The sequence below is a fragment of the Phoenix dactylifera genome, chromosome 17 (assembly GCF_009389715.1).
Source record: "Phoenix dactylifera cultivar Barhee BC4 chromosome 17, palm_55x_up_171113_PBpolish2nd_filt_p, whole genome shotgun sequence".
Taxonomy (NCBI): Eukaryota; Viridiplantae; Streptophyta; class Magnoliopsida; order Arecales; family Arecaceae; genus Phoenix; species Phoenix dactylifera.
In genome coordinates, this window is record NC_052408.1 from 5,988,815 (window position 1) to 6,001,137 (window position 12,323).

A 12,323-nucleotide genomic window follows, 5' to 3' on the forward strand; every position below is an offset into this window, starting at 1 on the left:
CTTGAAGATGAGAGCAGCAGCAACGAAGAGCTCACCAACCTGCTGAAGAAGTGAAATGTTACACCCATCAAGGCTCCGACATCTATATATTTTAATTTGATCAAACTACAATAAATTTTAATAAATAATTCTTTATAAGGATTATTTTTTTTAGAAGCGTGTACATATGGATTATGGATACCAAGGACTGCAGCCTACAGGAGGAGAGGAAACAGTCACGAAAAGCAGCCGAAAAAGCGGCTACTGGCATCAAATATTAGCAATAATAAAGGCAAATGGAGAAGGAATAATTAAATTAAAATGAAGATTCTCAATTTTCATTAATTCAAGCTACTGTTAAGCTGTTACAGTAAGCAGCTATAGCTTAAAAGCAAGAACAAATTCTCCAATACACACACACACACACAAAAAGAGGAGCAATAGATAGATACAAAGAAATCAGTAAATCACCATTATTCCTAGGTTCAATGTTGGACATTAAACTTTGTTTTGATATTATTTAGTTGGCTTTAGTTTGTTTCATAGGTCTTACCTCGAAAGCTTGAGTTGGCTCCCAACATTCCGCACTTGATCAGCTTGCTCTCTGGTTCAGAGTGATCGAATGGGGGGATTGTAGATGAAGATGGAAAAGAGTAAATAGTCTTAGTTTAATGGATAGTTTGCAATGAACTCGGCGGAGGGAGCGGCACCGGCGAGGAGATGGCGATGGTGGCGGCGGCGGCGGAAGAAGCGTTGTGGGAGCACTTGTGGCCGCCAAGGGCCTGGCCGGAGACGATGACGCGGAAGCAGAACGGGCACTCCCCTTAATATATATATATATATATATAGATAGATCGGACTGGATCGGTTCTTTGACCAAAGTTTGACCATTTTTAAAAGATTCTTTGAACTGGGTGCGGTTAAACCGATCAAACCGGCTGGGCTGTTTCCGAAAACAATGGTGACCGGAAGCATGGATTCCAAACTCTTTTTATCTAGGAGGGAAATTTTTTTTATTAAAATATATTTTTTTAAAAAACTGTTGCTTGCATATGTGATATTTGAAAAAGTAGTTTTTAAAAATTAGAAGCACATTTCAGTAGTTGAGCATTTATTTTTTGAAAAAAATTATATAAAATATCTATTATATTCTTAAAAAATATTATTTTAATTTTAAAAAAACTAATTTTTAGTCTTTAGAAATTAGACTTTCTATATTCTATATGAATTTATCTTTTTTTATAAAATTATTTTTATTTAAAAAACTCTAACTAAATATAAAATATTTTTTTAGTTGACCCATTTTCCCTCTCTTTCTTTCGTGAACGTAACGAATCCTTAATGCATTCTAACTATTATTTATTTTCTAAAAAGTTCTAATTTTTTTTTTTTTGGGAAAACGTAGTGAGAATGCGAATTTAATTCATCCATCCAATGCGGCTGAGTTGGCATCATCGGTTTTTGAATTTGAATTCGTTCTAGAGTGCTCTAGAGTGTTCCGTGGCACCATGGTGCAACGGAACATCAGAGGCACGGGCACCAGAGGCGCGAGGTTGATAGCGGCGGATGGACAGAAAATATTTAACATATTTATTATTGCCGTTAAGCTTAGCGCAATATGGAAGGAGCCACATATGCAAGATGAATGCTGAGTGGATTCGAGATTCAGGCTCTAGTGATAAATTTAGTCCATTCCTATGTGATATTCGCAAGCTCTTAACTGCAGGTGGACTTTCGGAAACTATACATGTCTACAGAGAGGTGAATAGTGTGGCTGATTAGGTGGTCTCATTCGTAGCTCGTCATGTTGGAGGTTTTATTTAAGTTGACGCCGCTGAGGTGCTCCACGTCTGGTGTTATTTATTTAATAAGAATATTTTAAGAAGGTTTAATGTCTTAGATCCCATGCATGTCAAGGATTCCTATTTGAAACGCTGATGTACAGGGAGTTAACATTTTGGGACCATAACTTCCGTTTCAGGTTGCCCGTCTTCGTTTTTTTTAAAAAAAAAGATAAAAAAAACTCACCCATCTCAGCCTTTGTCTCCTTTTGGCTTTTAGGAGGAAACCACACCCTCCTCGATAATGGCCGACGTAGACAACAGATTAGTTCCACCGTAGCAACTGGGCGCCCGCTTTGTCAGAAAAATGTTTGATACGAACAGACAAGTTTTATTCATATCCTCTCTACTCAAAAGTGAGTACGTCACACTTGGCACCACTAAAGCTACAAACGAACCAATAAATGCTTCTAGACCCCATGTTCAAGTAGTGTTACCGTATTTTAATTGACGAACTTAGAACCATACAGTTAGAAGACAACGTCTAGATCCACTGAGCTACCACCTCGGTGGCGACAAACCCTTGTTTACTCCATGGTGTTTATAACTATTGCATGCAGGGGATGAGGCCAGGATATTTTACTTTGGAATTGTTAAAAAAAAAAAGAGAGATGCCTAGATGGATACTTAGGATTGTGTAAATCAAAAAAGATTAGTTTTATTTTTAATATTACAATTGAAACTCTTGGAGATAGGACTCCAATCCCTTAAATGATGGTGGAGCCCAGCTGCTGCTCTTTTTATATTGTGTAAGAATGTTGGATGGTTATCCACCTTCTCATAACTTTGTGCTTCTCATAACTTTGTGCAATGGTACTCTTGGCCAGCTAAATAGAGTACAAAGTTATTTATTATTTTGTCGGTACTCACTACCTAGTTCGTACCATCTCATTTAAAGAGAGGACATGGAAATAAAGAAATAGTAAAAAATACTATTCAGTGATAAAAGTGGTTGGAGAAAATAGAGACCGGAGAGATGTTTAAGGTTATTTCACTATTTTTATGAAATAATTTTAATCTGGTTGTATAACTTTGTTACTGAGTAATAGTGTTCATGCCTTCTTGAGCGTTACCTGGTTGGTTAGTTGAATATTTTTATGTTATCTATTCTCTAATCAGTATACAAATATAAATTTATTGTCTTCCTCCAACTTTTGGCGACGGAGGTATAGCCAAATAGCCAATGCCTCCATAGTCTATGCCTATGCCCCGTTTCATATAATTTGCACAACGAGCACCGAGCAGGAGTACCCGGTGGTTTTCCTATGCTTGCGACCAAACTTGGCGGTACTATTTCCGCCTCACTTACAAATTTTTTTACGGTTGAACCCTTCTTTCATTTAAAACAGAGGTTTGGCTACAGCCTCCACCACCCCGCACCAGCATCGGCCTTCACCGGCCCTCTATTAGTCTTCGCCATCCTCCGCCGGCCTTCCTCTCTTCTTCGCTATTTTTCTCTCTTTTTTTTTCTCCCATAATCTCCTATGTCGGTATAGGCTTGGCATAATATGACATAGCTTCGTATCGACTTGTGTCACTGGGCAACCTGTACAGTGTCTGATACCGGTACAGTAGATTCTGTTTGCCACCATCCCAAGTGGCAGTGGAAGGGATGTACATAATTTTAAATACATAGAAGATGGGATGGGTATGGCTATTTTTGGATGGGGTGTGAGTCCCCATGTAGTCAAATATATTATCCTCCTCTACCTCATTAATTAAGTGGATGGTATTAAATTTGCAGTGCATAAATAGATATTCATTTCTATTAAGAGTGACTAGTTTTTGTACGTGACATGGTCATGGTTTATTCAAGAAGAATGGTTATTTGTTATATGGTTGTGATCACATTGATCAAAAGAAATATGTTTTAAATTATTTTTTTTAAAGGGTGAGCGCATGAGGAGCAGAATCTTTGCTTTTCTTTGCTCTCTTTTATAATTATATATATTAAGTGTTTGTATCAAAAAAGGTTTGTCTGTTTACAGCCGAAAGAGCCGGGGGCAAAAGACTTTACGTGGACTACTTTATAAAGTTCTCTTCTAAGAGCATTTAATTATGCTTGATGTAATATTTTGGAGTCATTTTTACTTGAGCGATGCCCCACAAATGAAACTACTCTACAAGAGTGTCAATCTTGTAGAGTTAATAGTTGCCGAGCTATAATGCAGGGATGGAGATTGTATCTTTTGTACGAAGAAAGGATTCAATTTTTTTAGCACAAATTTATCGTTGGATCATCCACTACTCATTTTGGGATCTGAACTAGCTTATGAATGAAGCACCTTGAAAGTCATATTGTGGATGATCGAAGTGTGATTTTGCATGAAAAAGACTCTTTCTTTTTTGCGCGAAAGATACACATTTAATTATTAATTATATATCATGTAAACTTTTTATAGTAAATAAAATTATATTTTGTATGCATTAACTGAGCAATTGATTCTAAAAATATACTAGTAGAGAATAGATGGACAATGTATATGGGAGATAACTAGTTAAATATTTTTATCGTCCAAACTCATGATCTCCGCTAATCTAAGCTTCATGTAAATTATTAAAAAAATCAATTGATACTATATAATAAACTTTACAATATAAAATAAAAATATTGAGTGACATATAAATCTTTAAAAAAAAAAGCACAGCTGGCAACTTTCAATTGCTCTGGCTAATGGCCAGCTTTCAATGCTTGTGTACAATATGCCAGTGAATGGACCAAGCAAAACGCCACATGCGTTTGTGGAGAGAGAGAGAGAGAGAGTAAGAATTTCTGAACCGCAGGATGGATGTCGCTGGTTGGGATGCTGAAAGTCTCGCACCCAATACGCCGTTTCTGCTCGGTCTCAGGCCATAGATCACAGGAGGCAGCATGTAAGCCATGGAATTCACTTTTATTCCACATTTATTCCACATTTATTCACTTTTATTCCACTAGAGATGAACCATCCTGTCTCTATCCATTCTTGGATCCATCTTTGGGGCCAAATGAGGTAGTTGAGTCTGCGTGCAAGTCCGGCTCGACTCAGATGCGACTTCTTCTCAATATTTCACTAAGGGTCACTCAGATCATGGTGGATAGCTTGTCACTCTCAAGCAAGATTTTTTTGTCGGATTTGGTCTATCCAGCTGGATCCTATTGAGTTAGCTGGATTCAATCTGGCCAGATATGATTTGGAACCATCTCATGATTCAAGATTCTACTTTTGGGGACAGGTTAGCTAGAAGTCGGGTGGGCCAGCCGATTTCATTCATGGACAAAAGAAACACAACTAATTAGCAGTATTAAAGTTCTTCTAGCATATGAACTGTCTATAGAATCTAGCATGTTTAGCATGCGAATTGAACAACATTTGTATTTCTCCAAGAAAATAATTGAACTTATACTTGATGCAACTGCCATGGATATAATTTTGGAGGGGCTTCATCGCAGGAAGTAGTGCATGAAAGCTATATTAGAAAAGATCAACAAATATGTGGCTCCTGCTCCTGGCACCATCTCTAGGCCATCAGGAATATCTTCGCACTGTTGTTTTTATAGCGTCTATTCTACTCAGTTGCACCACTATTTTGTCCTCAGTGAATCCATCATCATTTTGAAGTCATTAGGAAATATCTTGGCACTATTATTTTTATAGCGTCTATTCTACTCGGTTGCTGGTTTTTTTTTGGGGTCCGCTGATGCTTTACATCTAATAGTAGGGTGGGACAACTCTAGAATCATCAAAAGTCATGAAAGTAGATAAGCACCTAGCCATCTTAACTACCCTTTTCCCATGATTTTGCTCTATATTTTATGTGGCATTACCAACTTTAGAGCTATCAAAAGATCGAATGTGATGCTATTTGTTTTTTTTTTTTTTGGTCTTAAAAAAGGGGCTTTTTGCGGCGTGTCCATGATCAAACGTTTTCCTAAAAAGAAGACCAGTCTGGCGATGGTTATTTTGTAAGCTACCCAGAAGTCAAAAATGGGAGGTGAGGTATGGACGGATAATAGAATATTTTTGGTGGAAAGATGGTTATTCCACCAACACTTTATGGAGACGAGGAAAAGAATATACAGTGGATCCGGAAAAATAAAAGAAAGAAAGAGACTACTCCACAGGCAAGTTATTTGGCGGTAAAGCCTCATGTGCAAGTTATTGGCATTACTGCATCGTTGTCCTTTGAAATAGTTAGAAAAATATAAGGTTTCCATTCTGCTCTTGTAGCGTCCAGGATTGTGCTCGTCTTCTGGGAGCCCCCACCTCCTGACTTTCTTAAGATGAATTTCGACGACAAGCTGGTGAGGAAGGGAGTAGCAAAGGTGCGGAATTTGTTATAAGAGATTAGAAGGCTAGATTAGTGGCGGCCGGAGGTCGGCGGATCTTTGATCAGTCCGTCATTGGTGCCAAGCTCACCTATGCGAGGTGTTCTAGATGCAGACCGTATTTTCCTCGAGGGGGATTCAGCCATGATGATCGAGTGGATTTAGGGTCGAAAGCATGCTATCGATGGAATGCAGCTGCTCCACGACATTTGCAATATTTTAGATGCGTGCGCTTTCTATCGGACTACACATGTCTACAGAGAGACGAACAGTGCTGCGATCTGGATGGCATCCTATGTGGCTCATCACTCCGAAAGATTTTATTTGGAAGAACCACGTGTCTCTTCTTTCTTGCACTATTTTTTTTTTTAATTTTATCGGCTATGTCTACACTCATTATGTTTATGTGTAAGTAGCCGTTGTAACCAAAAAAAAAAAAAAAAAAAAAAAAAAGGAAAAGAAAAAGAAAAAGAAAAAACTCGCGCTAGGAGACACTCACGCAGATGGGGAGAGAGAGAGAGAGAGAGAGTGGGGCACTCTTAAATTATTTAGTTAAAGTTCCTTGGAAGTGGTCAGGTGGCACCAAAGATGGAGTGTTCCAAAGCTAGAAATGATCAAGCGTATGCCAAAAGCAAGGCCATCAACCCTCTCACACACATTTTCTTCCTCTGGGATGGGGTGCAAAATTTTGGGTGGATTTGGTGGGAGAGCTTTTCCCCCTTTTTTGCCATCTCTCTTTCCTTCTTTTTCTTATTGTTGGGTGGGGGAAAGAAAAGACCGCCCTCGGTTGCACACACCCAAATGAAGTAGGATTTTTGGCGGATCTCAGAATATCTTAAAAGATTATTTCTTAGATGGATTTCATCCACACGTTTCACAAACAAATGAACAATATACCGAGCCAATACCCAAGCTTCATCAACTGCACAGCATCTTAATGGCCATTGTAAAACGCCTGGGGAATAAAATATAATTGCTTTTCAATATACAGTTAAAGAAGGCAGAATATACAATCATTGTAAACCACAAAGCAGTTGAGCATTACATAGATTGACACCATAACCTTTCCACACAATATCATGCAAAGTTCCGTTCCAGCCCACAGATGGTTTTTGGAGGCACAGAAATGCACAAGCATCTGATAAGGTGTCCAAAATCCTGGCTGATGGACCATGAAATTAGGTCAACAAATTTTGATCGGTTTCCCGGCAGTGAATCTCTTTGGATGTGCTATCTGTAATTTGCGAGTTGCGAAAACCTGCTGGGCTTTGATTCGATTGCATCCCAGTCAACTAATATGTCTCCATAATGGATGCCGTCCTTTCTAGCAGGGAGAAAAAAGGATGACCAAGAGATTATGTTAAACCATTTGCCAATTTCTCAAATCTTTGAGCAACTGTTTGATGATTGCTGTGTTTGTAGACATCAAGCAAGGACTTCATTGCTCTGGATAGCGCTGCTTTATTTGGAACGTACAATGTTGAACCATCCCCATGGTTTTCACTAGATGCAGTCTCGCTTGCCGAGGGCTGATCATCAGCCTCCTTTAATGCTAAGCACAACTTCTTGAACCACTCCTCTAGGAAAGGGGCTTTCTAGAACAAGCACAATATCATGGAATTAGTGCAACATCACTAGAGAATGAATACACGTCGAGGCAATCTGCTAGATTACAAAATAAAAACGAGAGTGAACAGAAAAAGTTTCTGGAGATCATGGTTCCAGACTGGTTAATAACACTCGAGCACTTCATAACAAAGGAGTTTTTTATCTTCTCCTCCAAGAAATTGATGATAAATTAAACTGATAGAATAGCATTCTTACAGTTACTTGGTTATAACTGAGACAATTTTAAAAAATCCAAGTAATTTTTGTCCCAGATTAAAAGTATGGTTTTCAGAAATGTGACAAACTTCGACCCAAAGATTTAAAATAAATAGATATATGCACAACATAAGAAGTAAAAGAACCTCAAATACATTTCCAACAAGAGTCATCCATACCTTTGTGAGAAAGTCTTTTAGAGCTTGGTCATCTGCAGATGAAACAAAACCAAGCACATGCAAAGTGGTCGATGTAAGCTGGGAAAAAAGAAAAAAAGGTTAATCCAGCTAGCACAATTGAGAATACAGTTTACTTGGAGGTGCAGGACTTATTTGGTCTTCCATTATTCTGACCTGCTTTTCAAGATTGTCCTTATATCTAAAACTTGACGGCATTGAGGAGTGGTCTGAGCCTAATGATTCGAGTATGTGTTCTAGACCTTGAACGACATCGGGAAATGAGCTCCCATAATCTGCATTGTACAAAAGAAACACGAATATCTATTAGGATCGAAATCTCTAGTCACTGAAGCAGCAGCCACGTAGATGGACAGAATGATGGCCTAAGAAAAGCTATTGTATATTGAACAAATATGAGGAAGCAAAGTAACAAGGGATGCCATGTTGACAATTCTTTTTGTTAATTCTAGAGTTACAAGGACTTCACGCACAAGTAAATTGTTTGACTGAGGATCATATGTCATAATACTATGCAGAAAATCAATTTTATTTTGGACTGATTCCATGTAAAAATAATGTTGATTATTCATGCCAATCTGTTGAAAAATATTAGTCATGTTAGAGTTATTGCCACAAGTATTCTTAAAATTATGCTGGAATGATGTGAAATTTGCTAGCATTGTATCATGTCTTGTCAAAACCTGGGAGAAGCACTATTTGACAATAATAGAGACCAAAAAATTGATAGTCGGCAGCTACTTGTTATGAGGTTTCTAACGAGCATCATTGAAGCACAATCTCTTTGGAAAAACCAATAATTTTCAATAAGAATGAAATATAATAATAGAATGGATCAATTAAGCATATGAAATTTTTATAACACTCCAAACTGATAAGTAGAACATAATATGCTGCGTGCCGTTTAACTTATAGACTCCATATTGCACAAGCGAATATGTAATAACAACACGAGAAATACATTTTGATGATCTTTTAAGTCTAGTTTTAAATGGCAATTGAAAACAGAACGTAACAGTAGCACAAAGTTATACCGAGAGTGCAATATGGAGGGTTGGTTGGTGTATGCGCGCGCGCGCGGGTGGGAGGGGATATATATATATATATATATATATAAAGAGAGAGAGAGAGAGAGAGAGAGAGAGAGAGAGAGAGAGAGAGAGAGAGAGATCATCACTAACCAAGCCTTGTTGCTGGAACAGCTAATGCAACAGCAGCATGTATTCTGATCTTAAAATTGGTAGAGTCACGAAGGAGCAATAGAAGAATGCTATAAACAGCAGGTGCCCTGTCAGATGCCACACAAGATAATCTTTGAAACAAACTCCTTCCATCAAACCATCAACATGAAAGTAAGGCCAAGCAAGTCTTACATAATCAATGAAAATTGACGAGTCAGAAATAGATCATATGAATAAACAAGAATAACAATGGAAAAGATTAAAAAGAAAAGAAAAAAAGGTAAGCCATAGTTATGGTGGGGCGAGGGGTCAGTTGGGGGTTAGAAAGGGCAATCAAGCTATAATATTGAATACAGCAATTCTAGTAGTCTACTGGTGTACAAAGAGCAAAAATTGTGACTAATGAGGTTCAATATTAAGTTAATCCGTAAAGAAAACTGTGTGCATGGATGTCTATGAGATATGCTACTCCCCAATTTAAGGCATCAACTGAACACAAAATGAGAAATGCCAATGGTGCTGTTGTTTTAAAATGAATTATATAGCAAATAAATTATCGATCGACAACATGATTTTGATTTACACAACAAAAAACGTATGAACTATGAACCAAAACACAACAGGTTTGTATGGTTCTAACCAATAAATAATATCAATACAGGGTGTCAAGCCATTAAACCTGTAGGCTGCTTGATGCATTCTAAATGATCTTTAAAGCACATGATTATTATTTTCCAGGCATTTTGAGCATAAATTCAGACAAGAGTGGTAAGTAAAAGCATCATAATATTTCAGTCGAATATTTAAGACATGGACACATTGCTATTGTCTATTAAACTAGCCTAATAACAAAATTGCATATGAAAAATGGCTCCTTACCAAGACGCATCATGCAGCTTCAATGTGTCGTTCATAAATAAGTTGCTCAAAGCATGGCAAACATTCCACTGGACCTGGACACAAGCCCAAAAGTTCAAGGTGATCCACAACAAGTAGCAATATTAATGAATCTTTCCAAGTAAATTAGCTAAGTAGCAAAACCAAATAGTTACACTTTGCCAAAGAATCATACGATGCTCAACTGTCACCATCAATAATCCATAAAATCTATAATTAATAGGATATGTCCCATATAAAGACTGCTAGTTCTTCTAGCATTGCAAGTTTACTAAAATAATTTCTGAATTGTTTGATGTCAGAATATAAACACAGGGACGATGTACCTTTACATTTCCAGTAGTCACACATGAAACAAATGCTTGCACCATTCTCTCAAGCCACTGGGAATCACCAGACAAGGCTGAATATGACACGCTGCTGGCCAATAAAAGAAAGGCTATTTCAGGTTTTACAGACATTGCTTGGTGAAAGTTCAGTGAGCCTAGTGGAGTTCCAAAAAGCCATACCTTGGCCTATCGTTTGTTATAGAATGATGAGTAAATCTGATGAATCTTGCAAGATTTCCAAGGGCCCTCACAGCATTAGATTTAATCTAATAAAAAAGTAAACCTTTAGAAACTACAATTTAATTAAAAATTTATTCTAAAGAAGAGGTAATAACTGTTGGACATGCAAAAAATGGAATACTCGTCCTCATCCTGATAAAACGAGGAATTCACAAATAACCTAGATCATTTCACAAATAAAGGAATGGATAGTATTAAACAGCTGAAGATGTAACTCAGATAATTCTTTTGGCAGTAGAGGATTAATAGGGAAGGTTGAATTCTATAGCCTTCCTACAGTGGATTATGATTGTTCCAGTTGGTATAACACCCCAACAGCAAAGAAGGTAAGATTTGTCAAAGCAATAACAATAAGTACATATAGCAACGTTCGCTGAACCGGTACCCGGAGCCGTACCAGCCAGCGGGCAGGTCGGTACGATACCAGTTCGATATCGTACCAAAACATGATATGCTTGGGTGTACCGGTTCGGAACCGACATGCCTATTTTTTTTATCTGGAGCTATTCAAGTTTGATTAATTGGTAATCAATTTTTTTTTTCAATTTTTTCAATGATGTTAAGTATAAATTGATATTTTTTGATGCTTCTATGATCTCAGTATACCTAAATAATGCATCTTATTGTTTTAAAGTAATACAAAACATAAAATAATTAGTGAGATATTACATGCTACAAGAAGCAACATGAAATATCCTAAAATCAACTAACAAGATAGAAAATATAAAATAATACAATCAATTACATATATTTAAAGTACAACATATACTGATCTCTAAAATTTCGTTGAGTGGCGATGCCTTTCGTGGATATCTGGATCATTAGCATAGTCAAGAGGCATATCAGCCCACCCCTCTAACCAAGCGACGTTGCAGTCCTGCATGTTCATCCCATAAGAAACGCGCTCCAGGTTATAAGCACTCTCGGATCTCTCGCTGAAGCTTTGGCTCTGAGAGATGTCCTATAGCTGATAATACAATTGTAGAGACTTATCTAAATATGCCGGCAGCAAAAGCCGACTCATAAGATGCTTCGAGCTGTGTAGGATAGTAGCCACCGGAAGACAATGCCTCGGACGCACCATATCCATATCCATATAGCTCATAGGCTATCTATGGTTGTGGATAATAGGATCCAGTATACGACTCGGAATCCGATATATTTATGGATCCTTCTCCACGTGCGAGATAATCTGCAACTATATCGTGTTCTTTTAAATGACCTCCAGGATCCGGTCTCCTATATGCAGTTGTAACCTCGCAGACTTTACCAAATCGTGCACCGTGATCCCTATTCTGTGTAGCATGCATAAACTAACACTTATCGGTGAATTGAAGACCACCCTGCGACTATCTCATAAATGGTGGTCTCATGTCCTCCACTCCCTTTCTGGCCAGTAGATCCATAACCACCAGAACTGTCATTGTTGTTTCTGATATCTGAATCTGAGTAAACTAACTCCTCCGCACTCTCTAACGGGGCTACATGTTCTTTTTCTTTTTTGGTGCGCTGAGCAGCTATCTACT

General features: G+C 37.8%; 1 protein-coding gene across 2 annotated transcripts in view; it reads right to left on the reverse strand.

The window, feature by feature from the left end:
• Positions 1-7,067: 7,067 nt before the first annotated feature.
• The window catches only part of LOC103724153 (HEAT repeat-containing protein 6), a 30,902-nt gene continuing 25,646 nt past the window's right edge, over positions 7,068-12,323 (reverse strand). Inside the window, exons 22-28 of one of the 2 annotated variants that reach the window (XM_008815324.4) lie at positions 10,738-10,823; positions 10,555-10,645; positions 10,211-10,284; positions 9,332-9,438; positions 8,307-8,425; positions 8,133-8,210; positions 7,068-7,724 (exon numbers count right to left, since the gene is read on the reverse strand). In XM_008815324.4, the coding sequence (XP_008813546.2) occupies positions 7,485-7,724; positions 8,133-8,210; positions 8,307-8,425; positions 9,332-9,438; positions 10,211-10,284; positions 10,555-10,645; positions 10,738-10,823 (795 nt within the window). In that variant the 3' untranslated portion in view covers positions 7,068-7,484. Of the gene's footprint in view, positions 7,725-8,132; positions 8,211-8,306; positions 8,426-9,331; positions 9,439-10,210; positions 10,285-10,554; positions 10,649-10,737; positions 10,824-12,323 lie in introns of both variants that reach the window. The other variant, XM_026800392.2, reaches the window with a different exon arrangement.